Source organism: Pristis pectinata, chromosome 11, assembly GCF_009764475.1.
Source record: "Pristis pectinata isolate sPriPec2 chromosome 11, sPriPec2.1.pri, whole genome shotgun sequence".
NCBI lineage: Eukaryota > Metazoa > Chordata > Chondrichthyes > Rhinopristiformes > Pristidae > Pristis > Pristis pectinata.
In genome coordinates this window covers 9,782,784-9,804,016 of record NC_067415.1, presented here as the reverse complement: position 1 = coordinate 9,804,016, position 21,233 = coordinate 9,782,784, and the positions used below count along the sequence as shown (strand labels likewise).

Here is a 21,233-nt window from a genome sequence, read left to right as displayed (position 1 = left end):
CCACTTGTGTAAGATGCCATTTGGAGAGCACAGTGGCAAAGTTAATAGAGCTTGATCCTGACATCAGATGCCGTCTGTGTGGAGTTTGCATATTCTCCCTGTGACCACATAAACCAGTTTTCTCACACGTTCCAAAGATGGGGGTGCAGAAGAGGTTTACCAGGATGCTGCCTGGATTAGAGGGCATGCGCTATGAGGAGAGGTTAGACAAATTAGGAATCGTCAGTGATCAAGAGGTCTGAGGTTCCAGAACGAGGCTATCCATTGCACTTTGGTGTGCTGACCCCTGGGATGTCCCCAAATGCGGGATACTTGACTGCATACTTTGTGGTAGTGGAGGACTGCGTTCACGCTCTCCCCTGGCATAAGGGGCAGGCATGGTAGTGTAGCGGTTAGCATAACACTATTACAGAGTCAGAGACCCGGGTTCAATTCTGGCCGCTGTCTGTAAGGAGTTTGTACGTTCTTCCCGTGTCTGCATGGGTTTCCTCCAGGTGCTCTGGTTTCGTCTCACATTCCAAAGACGTACAGGTTAGGAAGCTGTGGGCATGCTATATTGGCGCTGGAAGCATGGTGATAATTGTGGGCTGCCCTCAAAACATTCTACACAAAGCTGTACTTCACTGTGTTTTGATGTACATGTGACTAATAAAGAAATCTTATTTATCTTATCTTATCTGATAGTTATAACAGACATTCTGTTATTATCTCTGATTTATATCTGACATTATCTCCACTAGAGATAAAATTATGAGAGGCAGAAATAGAATAGGCAGTCGGTACCTTTTTCCCAGAGTTGAAATTTCTAATATAGGAGGGCAGGCATTTAAGGCGATAGTGGGTGAGTTCAAAGGAGATGTGTGGGGCAAGTTATTTACACAGAGAGTGGCGGGTGCCTGGAATGTGCTGCCAGGGGTGGTGGTGGAGGCAGATACGATAGAGACGTTTAAGATGCTCTTAGGCACAAGAATATGCAGAGAAGGGAGGGAGATGGACATTGTGTAGGAAGGAGGAACCAGTTTACGTAGGTGTTTAATTACTAGTTTAATTAGTTTGGCATCATGGGACGAAGGGCCTGTGCCTGTGCTGTACTGTTCTATGTGTGGTTTGGTAGGTTAATTTGCCCCTTGTGTGTAGGTGAGTTGTAGAATCTGGGGGAATGTGGAGAGAATGAAATATAGGATTGGTTTAAATGGGTGCTTGATGTTTGGCATAAACTCAGTGGGTGAAAGGGTTGTGATACCCTGACTCTATAACTCTTTTACCATAAACATAAGGGGGAGCTGTTTTCACCAAGGAGATATTTGGCAAACATTTTGTTCCTTAGGAGGATATTTCAAAGAGAGCAAATGGGACTATAGCTACAGCGTGCACACAGGCACTTCAGCCCTCTGAATCCATCAAGCACCCATTCCCACTAATGCTGCATTAATCCCATTTTATTCACCCATCAGCTCCCTACCAGATGCTACCACTCACCTCAGATCAATTTTCAGTACCCAAATAACCCACCAACCTGCACATCTTTGGGACGTGGGAGGAAACTGGAGCACCCAAGGGAAACCTACGCCTTCACTTGAAGAACGTGCAAACTTCACGCAGACAGCACCTGAGGTCAGGATTGAGCCTGGGTCACTGGAGCTGTGAGGCAGTGGCTCTTCTAGCTGCAGCACTGTGCTGTCCAGTGTAACTATAATTTATAGATCTGCCTCAGACACAATCGCAGATTGGGTGACCTCTTCGTCGAGCACCTTCACTCCGTCCGCTGCAACAGCCAGGACCTCCCAGTGGCCACCCACTTCAATTCCTCATCCCACTCCCACACTGACGTGTCTATCCATTGCCTCCTCTACTGCCACGTTGAGGACAGATGCAGGTTGGAGGAACAACACCTCATATTCCACCTTGAGAGTCTCCAACCTGATGGCCTCATCATCGATTTCTCCAACTTCCAATAACCTTATCCCTTCTTTTCCATCCCCCCCCCCACTCCTTTCTCTTCCTTTATTCCTCTGGCTCCCTTCCCCCACCTTGATGACCTGCCCATCTCCCCTCCTCCCCTCCCCCATCTTTTATTCCATGGTCCACTGCCCTCTCCTACCAGATTCCTTCTTCTTCAGCTCATTGCCTCTTCTACTTATCACCTGTCAGCTTATTTAATCTCCCCCCCCTCCCACCCACCTACCTTCCCCCTCTCACCTGGACCCACCTATCACCTGAACTCACCCATCCCCTGCCTGCGTGTGCTCGTCCCCCTTCCCCCACCTTCTTATTCTGGCTTCTGCTCTCTTCCCTTCCAGTCCTGATGAAGGATCTCAGCCCAAAACGTCGACTGTTTATTTCCCTCCATGGATGCTGCCTGACCTGCTGAGTTCCTCCAGCACTTTTTCTGTGTTTCTCCAGATTCCAGCATCTGCAGAATTTCTTGTGTCTCCATAATCTTCAGTTGACACTGTGCTGGCATTGCGACGCCCTGGAGATCATAGCTTATTTTCAGATATGAGGGCTACTCTTTGTCCTTCAACCATTACAAATGGCATTTGTAAGCCTACCATAACAGAAGGCAAAAAGTTTTTTGACATGCTGAACAGGAAGGAGCTATTTCCCTTGGCAGGGAGATCGATAACTAGAGAAAACAGATTTATGTTAATTGGGAGAAGGATTAAAGGAAAATTAAAGGAAAACTGTCTTGCTCAAAGAACACGGTGACACTTGAACACTGCTGTAAGGTTAGTGGAAGCATAATTTATGAAGTAAGGTATATAATTGAATATGTATAGTTGATACTTGTTTTCCGCAGGCTAGAAGGGTCATGGTGCTTTTACGAGCATGCATCACTGGTTTGATCTTTGGTTGCTGTCTGTAAGGGCTGCATTTGCTGACACGTATACTCAGCAGGCTTGCAGATATAATAACTGCAGAGTCTCCCATGCCAAATTTAATGCACCCCTGGGGACGGGACAATGATATGCCAATGATTTGTAGTATCTAGCCCAAGTTCAAGTTCATCATTGGCATGGTGGTAGCACTCTTGCTTTTCACCCTCAAGGTTATGAGTTCAATCCTGTTCCAGTGACTTATTGTAAGATAAGATATGTTTATTAGTCACATGTACATTGAAACACACAGTGAAATGCATCTTTTGTGTAGAGTGTTCTGGGGGCAGCCCGCAAGTGTCGCCATGCTTCAGGCTCCAACATAGCATGCCCACAACTTCCTAACCCATACATCTTTGGAATGTGGGAGGAAACCGGAGCACCCAGAGGAAAACCATGCAGGCACGGGGAGAACGTACAAACTCCCTACAGACAGTGGCGGGAATTGAACACGGGTTGCTGGTGCTATAATAGCATTACGCTAACCGCTACATTACCGTGCCTGCCTGTGATACTTTATTTTCTCATCAATTATAAGCAAGGATTATCCAAGTCGCTTACTCATTCCCAGCTCTCAACAGCCCAGACTCCGTGTTTGACCACTGGTTGCCTGACATGTCTACCTCACGGTTCATCACCTTCCCACATTAATGGAAAATGAACAGATTCTTTATCCTCAATGTTACTAGAACTGGAAAAAGTCTTCCTATGTAGAGAATAAGAAATGACCTTGTTTAAACATATAAGATCCTAAGGGGGCTTGACAGGGTACACGTTGAGATGTTTACTCTACTGACAGAGTCACGAACATGCAGACATAACTAGAAAATAAGGGGTCGGTCATTTAAAACAGGTGCGTAGAACTTTCTTCTCTCTGAGGGTGGTGAATCTCTGGAATTCTCTGCCTCTGAGGGTGGTGGAGGCCAGATCATTAGATTTGATTGAGATAGATATACTGTATATTTGAAAGATCAAGGTTATGGGGAACTGGCACAGAAGAAGAGTTGAGGCCAGCGCTTATAGCCTGAGGGCACGTACCACCAGGCTTAAGGACAGCTTCTACCCCACTGTGATAGGACTATTGCACAGTTCCCTTATACGATGAGATGGACTCTGACCTCACAATCTACCTTCTTGTGACCTTGCACCTTATTGTCTACCTGCACTGCACTTCCTCTGTATCTGTGACACTTTACTCTGTACTGTTATTGTTTTTACCTGTACTACATCAATGGACTCTGTACTAACTCAATGTAACTGCGCTGTGTAATGAATTGACCTGTACGATCAGTATGCAAGACAAGTTTTTCACTGTACCTTAGTACAAGTGACAATAATAAACCAATACCAATGCCAATATAATCATTTTAATGATGGGACAGCCTTGAAGGTCCTGGTGACTTACTTTTGCTCCTGTTTCCTTATATTCTTATGTTCTATGTCTAATAGTTTTATAATCAGCAAAAATCAACATAGAAAACTACCTTGAATTACATTGAAGATGACCTTTTGTTAAGGGACATGCAAAAGTCAGATAAAAACAAAGAGAGGTGTGGTTTCTGGTTCTAATTCAGACTGAACCTCAGACTAGAAGTTAAGACAGGAGCAAGTGCTGTATGCGTGGCAGTGGGCAGCTGGATCTGCCTTTAATATTCCTCCCTGTGGAGACACCTCTGGCCTCTGGCACAGTCACTCTGTGCGGTAGCTGTTACACATGGAGAACATGAAAGAACGTAGATGGAGAGTGGCTATAAAATGCAATAAAAATATTTCACTCTATTTGTAGATCCTCTATTATTTTTTATTACAATCATTATTTCCAAATGAAGGGTCCAGCTGTGACAGTCACCCATTATGTCTATTTTCACCGAAAACGCACTAAAAGGTGTCTCCAAAGGATTACAACTCCTCTCATGTCAATAACCACAATTGTTTGCTAAAAGTGTTTCTGGAAAGTAGAAATTTGACCTTCTACTAAATACACAATCAAACAGTATATACTTCTGCTGTCTCTGAAATTGATCTTTACTTACTTCCAGATTTTGGAAGCAAGGATTCAATATGCAACCAGAGCTTCATTGTAGATCTACCTTAAGTGACTGCGAACAAATTTTCACCCCCAGAGTATAACTGAGACTTCTTTACTCAGAAGTCTGTTGAATCCATTGTTCATTTACAGTAGCCATATGAATAAATTGAATCTATGATGATTTGCACTGTCTTAATTTGTTGCCAACGACCAGCTTATCTCTTTTATCTAAGCAAGATCACGTCTCCGTAGGCTTCTCTCAAGGACATGAAGCCCAAATACCTTGCAGTAAATTTCCATAGCTCAGTGATGATGAAAGGTGTGGTTATGTGCTTCTTTTATGCCTCTTAGTTGGTTCCTTCTGTTTTATTGGCCACATCTGGCCATTGTCCTCATTGAATGCTTTGACTAAAGAACTCTACAATTCCAGTGCAAGATTTTTCTCTCTATAATACCACATATATGGACCATTCAGCCAAAATGCCTATACTGTCTCTTTAAAAGAACGATTCAATTTGTTCCCTTACTTTGCTCTTGCCCCCAAAACCACGCATAACAAATTTATCTCCAACCATCAAACTAGTTGAAGTCTAGGGAGCACAGTTTCAGGATAAGTGGTTGGCATTAGGACTTGGGGGTGAGGAGTAATCTTTTTTCCTGTATAAGGTTATAAATCTTCGGAATTCTCCATCTCAGGGAGTTATCTATGCACATTCCTGAGGATGTTTAAGGCTCAGATCAGTAGATGGGATGGCACAGTGGCAGAGTTAGTAGAGCCACTCTCTCGCAGTGCCAGTCACCTGGATTTAACCCTGACCTCGCATACCATCTGTGTGGCGTTTGCACGTTTTCTCAATGACCACATGGGTTTCCTTCCACATTCCAAAGATGTGTGGGTTGGCAGATTAATTGGCCACTGTAAAGTGCCCTTGCTGTATAGGTGTGTGTTCGAATCCACAGGCAGTTGATGTACATGTGGAGAGAATAAAATGAGATTAGTGTAAATGAATGTTTGATGAAGGATCTGTTTCTGTGCTGGATGACTCTATGACTCTTATTTCTGGAGTATTAGAATCAGGGAATATGGGGGCCAGGCAGAAAAGTGAATTTAAGCAAAGATCAGCATCGATGTTATGATGTCACTGACTGGAGGAGCCAAATAGTTCACTACTGTTTCTTTTTATAATGTCCTTAGTATTTAAGTGGAAACAGATTATAATCAACCTTTGGGAATGATTTTAGTCTCATTGGTTGAATCCTTTCGAGCAATGCTTTAATATCTTGGTGATAGGTTCAATTACTATCTTGGGTGTAGACTGAACCACAGCATTGTACCAACATCTTTCTGAGGTTGTCTCTGAGAACAGGTTGTGGTCTGTTTTTGGTTCTATGACTGCCATTTCTCACAGATCAAGGCTGTACTCTTAGGTCAGATAGAAACCTCTGTTTCCCCATCTACAACATCTCCATTCACTTCCCTTCATACAGGGTGTTCACTAGGAGATCTCATTATTCTACTCAGCAAGGTTGTGTATTGGCATACTTGCCAAAAGCAGGCCTGTCGTTTCAACTCACAGGAGGTTTTATTTTAAGGCAGAGAGAGGTTATAACTTTCCATTCTTATGTCCTTATCAGCAGGTGGGGAGATCATGGAGGACACAGCCAGGTGGAAGTCAGATGAGGAGTTGGGCAGGAGGTTATTGGAGGTAGGGAGTTTGCTGTAAGTGATCCACTGGGAGTTGGGAGAGCAGAGCTTGCATTGAAGGCTCCACTCACGATAAAATGTTGGTATCCATCAGCCTGACCTTTCTGTTTCTAGGTTTTCCATTCAGAAATTATCCCTATTTTGGTTATTTCCTAAGTTTTATCTGATTTTCAACTGGCCCTCAGCCAATATATTTTCAAAGTCTTCACATCCCACAATGGTCTTACAGCGATGAAGGCTAGTCTAAGTAATGGTTGCCATAAACCTGTTGGATTGTTATTAAAACCCCATTCTGGCGGATTAATCTCCTTCAAGGGAGGAAATCAGCCAGTCTGATCTATATGTGACTCCAGACCCACCAATGTGATTGATCTTTAACTGCTCCTTTAGTTTAGGGACATTCAAGGATGGACAATAAATGTTGGCCATATACCGTGAATATTTTAAAAACTAAAACACATTAGGTCTTCGACCTCCTCTTCCTCTTCATTACCCAGTTCCCAACTTCTCCATCTCTAATGTTGGCCAATGTTCATGTCTGCTTTCCTCTGCACCACCATCAGTGCCAGAGTTCCAGCATCTCCTCTTGCACTCTCAGAATACTCTTCTGAGTAAAACCAGAGTAGGACTTTCACAGTGAACGGTAGGGCCCTGGGGAGTGTTGTAGAACAGAGGGACCTTTGAGTACAAGTGCGTACTTCCCTTATAGTGGCACCACCTGTAGACAGAGTGTGAAGGTGACTTTTGGCATGCCTGGCTTTCATCAGTCAGGGCATTGAGTACAGAAGTTGGGATGTTATGTTGCAGTTCTACAAGTCACTGGTGTGGCTGCATTTGGAGTATTCTGTTCAGTTTTGGTCACCCTGCTATAGGAAAGATGCCATTTAAGCTGGAAAGAGTGCAGAGGTGATTTACAAGGATGTTGCCAGGACTCAAGGGACTGGGTTATAGAGAGAAATTGAGTCCCCTTGGAATGTAGGGGACCGAGGGGTGATCTTATAGAGGTGTATAAAATCATGAGGGGCATACATAGGGATCCAATAACTAGAGGATATAGGTTTATATCCTCTTGGAGAGGGGAAAGAATTAATAGGAATCTGAGGTGCAATGTTTTCACAGGTGCGTATATGGAACGAGCTGCCAGAGGAAGTGGTTGAGACAGGTGCAATAACAACATTTAAAAGACACTTTGACAGGTAAATGGATAGGAAAGGTTTAGAGGGATATGGGCCAAATGCAGGCAAATAGGACGAGCTTAGATGGGCATCTTGGTCGGTATGGACTAGTTTGGCCAAAGGGCCTGTTTCCATGCTGTATTTCTCTGTGACTCTAGTCAATTTTCCTAGATCCTGAAAACCTAGTTTTTCAGCTTGATAAAGGGAACAACACAAATGACATCTACAATGAACTTGTAGACTTATGGCAGCTAAATCCTTTGAAAAATATGCATTGTACTATTCATGCATTTTGTGGTAAAATATTCTTTATTACAAGATGTACAGTAAATTGAATTAACATTATAAACATAACTATACATCAGAGGGCTCTGCTTCATACGTGCTATTAGCTCCAGCACTACCTTGGTACTAGCAGTGTCTCCTTGAGTGCAACATTTATATTCTTAGCTTTTCTTTCCATCATTGTTTTCAATACAATTTAAACATGTGAATGGATGAAAATGTACATTTCTCAAGTGGGCCAATCTGTGGATTCATTTTATCCAGCTGGGATGTGATGGGAATATCCTTATAAAGATAAGTGTGACATTCGTGCTGTCTGTTGTATCCTTCAGCCTTGCTAAAAGATTTCCATTTCAAGACTCACTAAATAAACACACAGCCCAGTGCAGAAGTAATCCTCACAAACCAGTACATCCGGGATTCCCTGCATGACATATAGTTGGCTGTCAGCAGGTTGTGCGCGCGTGTGTGTGTGTGTGTGTGTGTGTGCACGTGTGTAGCTATGTGCAAAATGCAGTCTGCATGCATGTATGATGCAATGTGTTGTCTGTACATACGTACAGTGAGCATGTGTGACGTGCACAATATAGAGTGCGTATAACGTGTGTGCAACATACTGCACGTTCACTGTGTGATGTGTATGCCCATGCATGCAATGTGCAGTGTGTGTATTTTGTAGTGTATCCATCTGATTGGGATTTGGTGTGATATCTAATGTTTTGTTTTACAGCTTTAAATCATCAACCAACTTGACAGCAAAACAATTGGTGGCAATTTATAAAAAAAATACTGAGACATCTGCAAGGCACATCAACCCCAAAGACGTACCAACCTTCCACTGAGGTAAATTACAATCTGGTTGCTTTGATGTTAATGGCCATGTATACCAGCAAACAGCAGCAAACCTCTGGCTGATTTCTTAGCAATTTTAATCTCATTCTTGGAAAGAGACATTGCTGACAAGGGTGGGATTTAGTGGCCATCCCTTGAGGCCTGAGAATGTAGCTTGGGGGCTTCTTTAATGCAAGTAAGTGACTTGCGGAGCTAGTTGAGAGGGTAGAAGCCTTGGTGTAGGTGTAATGCCACATTAGCGGTGGACCAGGTTTCACTCCCCATGGACACGAGTGAATCCTACAGAATATTACACTAATTATGATCACTTTTCTCCATTTACTTCCAGATTTAAAAAAATAATTTAAATTCTCAAACTCACTTTCTCCAGTCACAAATCCAGCAACATAACCCCTGGGTTGATGTGGCTGATTTTTAAAAGGTGTGAACTAATTTACAGGATCTGAGTAAAAACAGAAAATACTGGAAACACTCAGCAGGTCAGGCAGCATCTATGGAAACAGAAACAGGTCTGAAGTCCTTTGTCAGAACTGGAAAGAGAGAAAACAGGGAAATTTTAATTTCGGAGAAGGTGGAGGACAAGTAGAGTGCCAGTGTTCATTCCACAGTGACCCTGATCTTCCTGTTGTCCGTCACTTTAATTCACCAACCCACTCCCACTCTGACCTATCGGTCTGTGGCCTCCTGCACTGATACAATGAGGTGCAACACAAGTTTGAGGGACAATACCTCATCTTATGTCTGTTACAGTCTTCCGGACTTGTTATCAAATTCTGCGACTTTAGATACCTTGTTCTTTCTTCCTGTGTATATCAGAACTGGCCATTTCTACCTGTCATCAATCTATGATTTTTGGCTCAGTTTTTCACTCTCTCATTGTATACCCTGGCCTGTTGAGCATATATCACTGTCCTGATGACACCACTTAACCACAGACAAAGAAGCATAATCTGCCTCTAATTGCCACATTTGGTCTCACCCTACCAGAGATATTCCCCTTGTTCTCCCCATCTCTCACCACCCGCCCCCTTCTCTGTAACTAAAATTGACTTGTTTCCTTTCTTTCCCAGTTTGGATCGAGGGTTTTGGATTTGAAACTTTAACTCTGTTTCTCTCTGTACAAATGCTGCCTGACCTATTGAATGTTTTGATCAGCCATGATCTTCATGAATGGTGGAGCAGGCTCGATGGGCCAGATGGCCAATTTCTTATGTTCTTATTTCCTGCTTCTATTGCCAATTTCCAGTATTTAAGTTTTATTTTCATTTTCATTTGCAGGATATGAGTGTTGTTGACAAGCCTAGCACTTAGAGTCTATCTCCTCCTTGCACTTGAACTGAGTGGATTGCTGCACCATCCTGAGCACTTTGCTGCGGGTCTTGAGTCACACACTACATAAGGATGCTAATTAGTGGTTCAGATGGAAGGATTAGAGGAAAGATGAGGGTCGTTATTTTTTCACCCAGCAAGCAGCAAGTGTTTGGAACTCACTGCCTGAAAAGTCAGTGGACAAACACTAAACAGTACCTCGAAGAACACTTGAGCAGCAACGAGCTGTAGGGTTGTGGACTTAGATCTAAGGTGTGAGGTTAATCAAAGTACCCAATTTTTGGCGAACATGACAGGCTCACTTTGTATCATAAATTGCTCTGATTACTAGATATGATTTCCTAAGGGGCATTGGAGTACCAGTAACCTTTTACATCAATCCTGTAGTAGTAACTATTGTTATTTTGTCTTTTACACTGGATCTAAGATTTTTAGTTAACTGACTGCAATTTTTTTATTGACCTGCTATGGTAATGTCTTAAAGATAGCTTAGCTGTGATATGGCCAATTATGGCACTCTGTTTGCTACCTCAATCAACCATCTCAGACTGAACCTTCCTGGATAACATAGCATTGTGGAGTGGTGGAACAAGCGCCAAAGTAGGTTACCAAGCACAAGATTACAGCAGATATCCCTGCCTTTAAACTTAGCATTTACATAAAACTTACAAGCTACTGGTGCTTTATGTATTTACATAGCTAGTGTAGTGGAAGTGGTCATTTTTATTTCAAATTTTTATCATACAGTAACATTAATTAAAGTAGTCAACCTTTGTAAATTGGTTTGGCCTCAGTTGGTTTTGGCACTATATTTTAGTATGGTTGTCAAATCTTTGGAAATAGTGAAGAGGGATGGTAGCAGGAGCGATAGTCTTCATTCAGGTGGAAAGACTACGAGAAGCCATGAGTCTCCTTGAAGCAGCGAAGATTAAGATTGACTGACTGTGTTCAAAATTCTGAAGGGTTTCGGCAGAGCGAAAGAGGTGAAGCTCTTTCCATTGGCATGAGGGTTTCCTTTAGAGCAACTGCAAAAGGAACCAGAGAGGGAGTTGAGGAGAAATAGTTTAACATAACAAGGCACCATGACCTGGAACACTCCTTCGGAAAGGGTGGTACAAGCAAATTCAATAGTAACTCTGGAGTCGGATACCTACTGGGAAATGATACGTTGGCAGGATGCTGGTGATAATCAGATGTGCTCTCTCTAAGTTGCTCTGGTTAGAACACACGTAGAGTATTGTGTTCAGTTCTGGTCACCTCATTATAGGGAGGATGTGTAAGCTTTAGAGAGGGTGCAGAGGAGATTTACCAGGATGCTGCCTGGATTGGAGAACCTGTCTTATGAGGAAAGGTTGAGCGAGCTAAGGCTTTTCTCTTTGGAGTAACACAGGATGAGAGGTGACTTGAGGTGTATAAGATTATGAGGGGCATAGAGTGGACAGCCAGCACCTTTTCCCCAGGGCGGCAATGGCCAATAACAGAGGACATCAGTTTAAGGTCAGAGGAGGAAAGTTCAGGGGAGATGTCAGAGGTAGGTTTTTTACACAGAGAGTGGTGGGTACCTGGAACGCACTGCTGGGGGTTGTGGTAGAGGCTGATACAGCAGGGACATTTAAGAGACTTTTTAGACAGGCACATGGATGTAAGAAAAATGGAGGGTTATGGGCTGTGCGGCAGGGAAGGGTTAGATTGATCAGGGAGTAGGTTTATACAGGTTGGCACAACATTGTGGGCCAAAGGGCCTGTACGGTGCTGTAGTGTTCTATGTTCTATAAAGAGGCATAATGGATTGAATGACCACTGCTGTACAATGTTAGGACTATAACTATAGGAGAGCGAAGGATTATGAGGAACAAGCAGCAATGTAGAGCTAAGAAGAGGAACAGGCCAGCCATGATCCTACTGAATATCAGATTAGCCCCAAGGACCATATTGCCTACACCTGCTCCAGTTTCTTATGTCCTTACCTTGTTATTATAGGGAGCTCTTGGGGTTTAAAAGAACACTGCTTACAATAAAAAGTACGTTGATTTTGGTAAGTAAAATAGTTAGGACTAATATTGCTATGAGACTATTAATAGGACTAACACTACTATCTGACATAATGCTGTTCGTAAGTTGAGTTGTCAGAAATGTGTTCAAGTTCCATTTTCTTTTATTATAGCTTGTTATTATTGGGATGAGCCCCACTGCTCATTGACAGCATAGTTACTCTACCAATAATGATCAATAATTGAAGACAGACCACTTTATGAAGAAGATCAGCCTGTACAGTCATGATTTCTCCTTTAGGCAATAATGTTGGAGGGAAAAAAAGGATATTTGCTACTTTTACCCAATCCCATGTATTGGCTATTAATGTGCTAGATTGCTTCTCTCAGCTATGAGACATGATGCCAGATCTGTAGACTGGTAGTTCTAAGGCTGTGGAGCTGGACGCTGGAAATTATCTGAATATTTCAATTTAACGCAGATTTTGAATCAAACATTTCTATCCCATGTCCCATCTTTTAAGGCATAAGTTATTAAGTATGTATGCAACTGGTGTCTAAAACAAATTTCAGTCTGAAGTCACTCGAGGGAACATTGAAGCGACATCTTGTGCATTTTCCGTAAAGCTCAGTGAGGACAGTGTGCCATTTCACAACTGGCAGTGCCCACTGCAAATGGGAGGCAGCCGTCTGGGCATTTCATTAGGGAAAAGAAAGACAACAACTTGAAAGAAACGTTCCTTTAAAAAACGTGAACGTAGGTTATCTTTGAGTCGCTACCCAGGAGGTTCTTTGCAGTGCACTTGTAAAAGCCGGTGTCTCTGTTGGACGGGTTCTGAAGGATCAGCGACCCTTGAGGGTGGAGGAATTTGTTGCCAATCAGGCGAGCCTGGAACGCTGCCGTGAGCCGTGTCCGGTCCGGCAGCTCCCAGCTGATTTCTGCCCTCGGAATCCCCATGGCCATGCAGTTTAGCTGAACCGAGGAGCCGTGTCTGGCGTAGGTCACGGGCGTCGGCCCGTTCGTGATGCGTGGTGGGTAGGCTATGACGATCACCGCCACGCTCATCAAGGTAAGCCCCAGCTCACTCACCGCCTTGCACGAGTAGGTGCCCCTGTCATACACGGAGGCCTCGCGGACAATTAAGGTACCATTCTGCAAGAGAGAGAAACGGCCCACGGTTTGGGGTCTGCTCAGAACCACCCCGCTGGGCAAAATCCATGATAACTGAGGCAGGGGGCTCCCTCCAGTCACGCAATCAAGCCGCATGCTTTCCCCAGGTAAAACTTTGACCAGGCTCGTGTATCGATTGCGCATTTCCGGTTTGTGTCCAATCTCCAAGGTGACGAATCTTTCAACGGAGCCTACTGTATTCCTGGCAATGCACCGGTAAGAACCAGCCTCGGTGGCAGAAGGACTACTGATGTGCAGCGTGCCATCTCTTCCATGGTACATCTTTGGCAACTGCTGACCACTCATGAGCTTGTTTCCATTTGGTAAGATCCAGGTTATCTCTGGCGTGGGGTTCCCTCTGGTGGAACAGTTGAGGTTGACGCTGTTACCAATCACGATGGCAACCCCGGCGTTAAGCGGGTTGGTAAATGAAGGTTTCTCCAGGTTGTTCTGCACTTCCAACTGCACTGTGAGCCTTGCTTCTCCCCCTTCATTACGAGCAATGCATACAAATTGGACTCCATCTGACTGCTTCATGCTCCTGATGTCGAGGGTGCCATTTCGATGCACCTGAATTCTATCTCCGTAATATGGTGCTGTCACAATAACATTCTCAGGCAGCACCCACATAACCCGCGGAATGGGTATGCCTTCTGCTTTGCAGTCCATCAGCTTGCGGGTGTCCCTCATCGCCGTGTCCTTGACTACGGTGTTCACCCTCCTCTGCCCATTAATACTTGGGGGTTCAATGATGACTTGTACAGTGATGACCCTTTTCTTCTCCCCTGCTGTGTTTCTGGCTGTGCAGGTGTAGTTTCCACTGTCCGACCTCTGGACCTTCTGTATGAATAGAGTGCCGTCAGTGCTAACTTGGTATTTTGATGAAGGTGAGATCAACTTGTTGGTTGGAGAGTGCCAGGTGATCCAGGGGGTTGGTTCACCCTTGGCTTCACACTTTATTGAGCACACCTCGCCATATGCCACCTCAACAAGAGAGGGTGCGTGACCTTTGAAAGTTGGGGGCTCAGCCAGTACCTTCACGTTGACCTTCATTTCATCCTTGCCAATCTGGTTGACCGCGTAGCAGGTGTAGTCACCTTCATCTTTCAGTCCAACCTCGTTGAAGTACAGGGTACCATTATCAAAAACAATATACCTTCGCATCCTTGTCCCGCTGTCATCCGACTGCATGACGCTGTTGACCATGGTGCCGTCCGGCAAGCCCCATGAGATCTCTGGATCTGGTAGCCCCGATGCTATGCAGTCAACTTTGAGGTCTTTGCCATACATCACCTTGTGGTTGGCGTCTTGCTTATATTCAATTTTCGCTGGCTTCATCATCACATTAACCTTGAGCACCATGAAGTCATCTCCCATGTTGTTTCTGGCGATGCACAGGTAATCTCCTGCATCTTTGTCTGTCACCAATTGGACCATGAGTGTCCCATTGTTGTACACTTTGATTCTCTTGCTGTAACTGCAAAATAAACCACAGTTAGAGTTCAATGACAACCTTTCAGTTTAGAGGAACGGAGTTGATGACATAATATTGCTCTGTTTCTATTGAGAAATTTTAGTCCAGTTTTTTTTCTGTTTTATTAAATTTTTTTTTCCTTAGCTTAGTTTGGTTTGATATATTGTTTATATTTTTTTATTGTTTTGGGGATTTTTTTTTCTTTCTTTTATATTTTATAATAAATCTTTTCTCTTTATATTATATTAATTCACTAACAGAACGTTGGATCTACAGATTTTTTTAATACTTTATTGTTCTTTATGATTATCCATGTCATGATTGTTCTCCTGATCTCTTTGTATTACATGTATAAACATTGATATATTAATCTGTATTAATCTGTATTAATTTGAAAACTAATAAAAAGATTGAAAAAGAAAAGAGTTCAATGACAAAGAGTTGAAGTTTGCAGATGACATCACTGAAGTGGCCGAATCTCAATGGTTCCCTTATACGATGAGATGGACTCTGACCTCACGATCTACCTTGTTGTGACCTTGCACCTTATTGTCTACCTGCACTGCACTTCCTCTGCAGCTGTGACACTTTACTCTGTACTGTTATTGTTTTTACCTGTACGACCTCAATGCACTCTGTACTAACTCAATGTAACTGTGCAATGAACTGACCTGTACAATCGGTATGCAAGACAACGTTTTCACTGTACCTCGGTACAAGTGACAATAACAAACCAATACCAATACCAATACCAATACCAAATAACAATGAGTTAGAGTGCAGGAAGGAGATAGACTGTCTAGTGACATGGTGTCATGAAAACCTGAAGTCCTGAAGTCAATGTCAGCAAAACAAATAAGCTGCTCATTGACTTCAGGAATGGGAGCAGTGCACACACTCCTGTTTACACCAACGGTGCTGAGGTTGAGAGGGTTGTGAGCTTCAAGTTCCTGTTATCGTTTTCCCTTGTACCACCTAAATGCACCGATGTGATGAAATGATCTGTATGGATGGCATGCAAAACAAGGTTTTTCACTGTACCTCGGTACCTTTGATAATAATAAACCAATTTACCAATTTGGTTTACACTTTTCCAAGGGAAAACAATATTTTTTAGTATTAACACTTTTCTGTGCCTTGCAGTTTGCATAGCCTTAATACAATAACTCTTCATATATGGATGTCACTTAACTGGAAAGGGTGCAGAAAGGATTCACGAGGCTGTTACTGGGACTTGAGTTATAAGGAGAGGCTAGATAGGCTAGGCTTTTTTCCCTTGTGCATAGGAGACTGAGGGGTGTCCTGATAGAGGTGTATAAAATCATGAGAGGTGTAAATAAGGTGGATGGTCAAAGTCTTTTTCCTGGGGTAGGGGAATCTAAAACTAAAGGACAGAGGTTTAAGGTGAGAGAGGAAATATTTAAAGGGGACCTGAGGTGAAACCTTTTCACAAAGAGGGTGGTGGGTATATGGAACGAGCTGCCAGAGGGAGCTGTAGGGATGGGTATAGTTACAATGTTTAAAAGACATTTAGACAGGTATATGGATAGAAGAGGTTTAGAGAGATCTGGGCCAAATGCAGGCAAATGGCACTAGCTCAGATGGACATCTTAGTCAGTTTAGGGACTTGGGAGTCCTGGTGCAAGATTCCATAAAGGTTAACTTGCAGGTTGAGTTGGTAGCAAGGAAGGCAAATGCAACGTTAGCATTGATTTCAAGAGGATATAAAAGCAAGGATGTAATGCTAAGGCTTTATAAGGCATTGGTCAGACCGCATTTGGAGTATTGTGAGCAGTTTTGGGCCCCATATCTTAGGAAGGATGTGCTGGCATTGGAGAAGGTCCAGAGGAGGTTTATGAGAATGATCCCAGGGGTGAAAGGGTTAATGCATGAGGCGCATTTGATGGCTTTGGGCCTGTACTCACTGGAGTTGAGAAGGATGAGAGGGGCTGTCATTGAAACCTATCGAATATTGAAAGACCTGGATAGAGTGGACGTGAAGAGGATGTTTCCAGTAGTGGGAGAGTCTAGGACCAGAGGGCACAGCCTCAGAATAAAAGGACGTCCCTTTAGAACAGAGATGAGGAGGAATTTCTTTAGCCAGAGGGTGGTGAATCTGTGGAATTCGTTGCCACAGATGGCTGTGGAGGCCAAGTCATTGGGTATATTTAAAGCGGAGGTTGATAGGTTCTTGATTTATAAGGGTGTCAAAGGTTACAGGGAGAAGGCAGGAGAACGGGGTTGAGAGGGAAAAATAAATCAGCCATGATCGAATGGCAGAGCAGACTCGATGGGCCAAATGGCCTAATTTTGCTCCTATGTCTTATGGTCTTATGGCACAGATGAACTGGGCCAAATGTTCCGCTTCCATGCTGTATAGCTCGATGACTCCATGACTCTATAAACCAGATCATACACAAGAACACAAGAAAATAAGAGCAGGAGTAGCCCACCAGGTCCCTAATGCCTGCACTGCTGTTTTCAATGTGATCATGGCTGATCTATGCTGGCCTCAACTCCTCTTCTGTGCCAGTTCCCCATAACTCTCAAGTCCCTGATCTTTCAAACATTTATCTACCTCCACCTTAAGCATATCTAATGATCTGGCCTCCACCACTCTCGGGAGCAAAGAATTTCAGAGATTCACCACCCTCTGCAAGAAGAAATTTCCATGCACCTCAGCTTTAAATGAGCAGCCTCTTATTTCGTAGCTGTGTTCCCTTGTTTGTGACTCTCCCACATCTACTGTGTCAAACCCCCCTTAGAATCTTATATGTTTGAATAAGGTCATACTTCTCCTAAACTCCAAAGAATACGGGTCCACTGGTCTCGCCCCTCTTGACAGGACAACCTTCTCATCCCAGGAATTAGGCTGGTGAACCTCTAGAGGTGTACAAGATGATAAGAGGCATAGATCGAGTGGACAGTCAGAGACTTTTTCCCAGGGCGACAATGGCTAACACGAGAAGCCATAATTTTAAGGTGATTGGAGGAGGGTATAAGGGGGATGTCGGGGGAAGTTTTTTACACAGAGAGTGGTGGGTGCGTGGAACGCACTGCCAGCAGAGATTGTGGGGGCAGATACATTAGGGACATTTATGAGACTCTTAGATAGACATATGAATGATAGAGAAATGGGGGGGGTTGATGTGGGAGGGAAGGGTTAGATAGATCTTAGAGCAGATGGATAAAATGTTGGCACAACATTGGGGCCAAAGGGCCTCTACTGTGCTGTAGTGTTCTATGTTCCATGTTCTAATCTCCATTGGACCACCTCCAGCTAAGGCGACCAAAACTGTGCACAATATTTCAAGTGTGGCCTCACCAATCCCCTGTACAACAGTAACAAGACTTCCCTATTCCATTTGGGGAGCTCCATTGAGACAAGAGAATATATAATGGGTGGGAGATTATCATGAAGAGGTAGAGGGACCTTGGAATGAATGTCCTTCGAGATAGCTGCATATGTCAACAAGGTGATTAACAAGGCAAATTGGATGTTTTCCTTTGTAAGAGTAGGGAGGTTAAGCTAAAACAGGCAGGCTTGAATATTGCATGCAGTTCTTGTCACCATGTTACAGGAAAAATTTACTATGTTGTTGCCGGGACTCGAAGGACTGAGTTATGGAGAGAGGTTGAGCAGAGTGGGACTTTATTCAATGGATCGTAGGAGAATGAGGGGTGATCTTATAGAGGTGTATAAAGTCATGAGGGGCATAGATAGGGTGAATGTGCACAATCTTTTTCCCAGGGTTTGGAAATCAAGAACTAGAGAGTATGGGTTTAGGGTGAGTGGTTATTGGTTTATTATTGTCACTTGTACCGAGGTACAGTGAAAAACTTGTCTTGCAAACCGATCGTACAGGTCAATTCATTACACAGTGCATTGAGGTAGTACAGGGTAAAAACAATAACAGAATACAGAGTAAAGTGTCACAGCTACAGGGAAGTGCATTGCAGGTAGACAATAAGGTGCAAGGTCATAACAAGGTAGATTGTGAGGTCAAGAGTCCATCTCATCATATAAGGGAACCTTTCAATAGTCTTATCAAGAAGCTATCCTTGGGCTTGGTGGTATGTGCCCTCAGGCTGGGGAGAGATTTAAAAGGAACCTGAGGGGAAAATTTTTCACCCAGAGGGTGGTGTGTATATGGGACAAGCTACCAGAGGAAGTGGTTGAGGCGGGTACATTAACAACATGTAAAAGGAACTTGGACAGGTACATGGATAGGAAAGGCTCAGAGCGATATGGGCCAAACGCAGGTGAATGGGACCAGCTTAGATGGAAATCTTGGTCAGCATAGACCAGTTGGGCTGAAGGGCCCATTTCTATGCTGTGTGATTTGATTGCACTGGATAGGGTGCTGAGGAGATTGACAAGAACATCGGCAGGACCAGAAAGATCTTGCTCTGAGGAAAGATAGGAGTTGTCTTCTTTACTTGGGGTGCAAGGATTGACTCCTACAGTGCGATGGGATCAATCCTGTCCATCTGAGAAGCCGGACGGGGCCACTTTTTAACATCTCATTCAAAAGCCAACACCTCCATCAGCACGGCACTCCTGCACATCTGCAGTGGAGTGTCCAACTGAGACTTTGTGCTCAACTCTTGAGTAAGACCTGAGCACAACCTTCCGAATTGAGAGTGTCACCAAGTGAAGCCCATGGCTCAGTGAGGTGTGCATTCACCTTGCGATCTATTGGGATGGCTTCTGTTGCAACAACAACAATAGCAACAACAACAACTCATCCCTCCTGACCTAAAGGTGTTCATCTGGTTCCTTTACAACTGTACCTGTAGCGTGAATCTACGAGCAATTTTGAAGGCAACCTCCAGAGTATCCTCGGCCCTGGCTCTCCAGCGGCCTCACAGTCCAGATGTAGAATGCTGCCGTAACTAATGTCTACTCTTTGAGGGGAAGACAAGGTGATTTTCGCCATGGCTGAATGCCTTTGGATTCCAATGCCCACCGTCCTCCTGGCGATGCCAACAATGTTGGTCGCCACGCATTCGTAGGTCCCCACTTCCCTCTGCGACAGGTTGCGGATGTAGAGGGTCCCGTTTGGAAAGACGAATAGGTTGCCGTGGATGAACTGGGAGGGCCGGATCTGCATGCCATCCACCAGGATCCAGCGGACGTTGGCCGCCGGAGCGGCTTTGGTGGTGCAGTGGGCGTGCACGGACCGCCCTGGCGCTGCTGAGATGTTCTCGGTCCTCTGCTCCAGTATTCGGGGGGGTAGGGCTGAGACGTGCAGCCTCACTGTCGTCGTGTCCGCCCCCACCGTGTTGCCGGCGATGCACTTGTAGACCCCCCGGTCAGAGAAGGTGGTCTGCCCGATGTCCAGCGTGCCGTCGAGAGCCAGCGTCACGCCGCTGCCCGTGTCACCCGGCGCGCGCAGTGTCCTCCCGCCCGGCAGTAACCAGGTGACATGGGGGGCGGGGCTCCCTGCAGCCCGACACTCCGCCGTGAACGGCTCGCCGAGGTAGACGGTGGCGTCCCGGTAGCGGGCCCCAGTGATCCGCGGCAGCTGAGCCAGCACCACCAGGGTGACCAGCATCTGGTCGGTGCCGTGAGGGTTCTGCGCTACGCACAGGTACTGCCCACGATCCTGCACCTCAGTCTCGTGGATCCCCAACGTCCCATTGTCAAAGACTTCAAACCTCGCCAAGTTGCTGCCTGCAGTCACCACTGCCCCTGGAAGAAGCATAGAGTGGTTAGCACTGAATCGTAGCACATGGAGCGTAGAATATTTGGATGATATTTGCTGCACTTTTAGCTATTTTTGCTTAGAAATGCAGTTTATTACATAGAACATTGAACAGTACAGCACAGGAACAGGCCCTTCAGCCCACAATGTCTGTGCCAAACACGATGTTAAATTAAACTAAATCTCTTCTACCTGCACATGATCCATATCCCTCCATTCCCTGTACATTCACTTGTCCAGCTAACAGCCTCTTAGCCGACACTCTCGTATCTGCTTCCATCAAGACAAGATTTCTTCATTAGTCACATGTACATCAAAACACACAGTGAAATGCATCTTTTGCGTCGAGTGTTCTGGGGGGAGCCCGCAAGTGTCGCCACACTTCCAGCGCCAACATAGCATGCCCACAACTTCCTAACCCATAAGTCTTTGGAATGTGGGAGGAAACCGGATCACACGGAGGAAACCCACGCAGTCATGGGGAGAACGTACAAACTCCTTACAGACGGTGGCCGGAATTGAACCTGGGTCTCTGTGGCTCCCACCACTTTCTGTGTTAAAAAAAAACTTGCCCCATACATCTCCCTTAAACTTTCCCCCCTCTCACCTTAAACACGTGTCCTCTAGTATTCGACATT

The 21,233-nt window shown here is 44.6% G+C and overlaps 1 protein-coding gene and 1 non-coding gene across 5 annotated transcripts in view; one reads left to right on the top strand and one right to left on the bottom strand.

Moving 5' to 3' along the window:
• The first annotated feature begins 205 nt into the window (after positions 1-205).
• Positions 206-362, top strand: LOC127576329 (U1 spliceosomal RNA). The gene has a single exon (XR_007957229.1). It is a non-coding gene; the product is annotated as a U1 spliceosomal RNA (small nuclear RNA).
• Positions 363-8,090: 7,728 nt separating this feature from the next.
• mxra5a (matrix-remodelling associated 5a) overlaps positions 8,091-21,233 on the bottom strand; it is a 53,586-nt gene continuing 40,443 nt past the window's right edge. For all 4 annotated transcript variants that reach the window (XM_052026148.1, XM_052026149.1, XM_052026150.1 and 1 more), the window contains 2 exons: positions 19,682-20,582; positions 8,091-14,890 (listed from right to left, as the gene is read on the bottom strand). In XM_052026148.1, the coding sequence (XP_051882108.1) occupies positions 12,985-14,890; positions 19,682-20,582 (2,807 nt within the window). In that variant the 3' untranslated portion in view covers positions 8,091-12,984. The remainder of the gene's footprint in view (positions 14,891-19,681; positions 20,583-21,233) is intronic.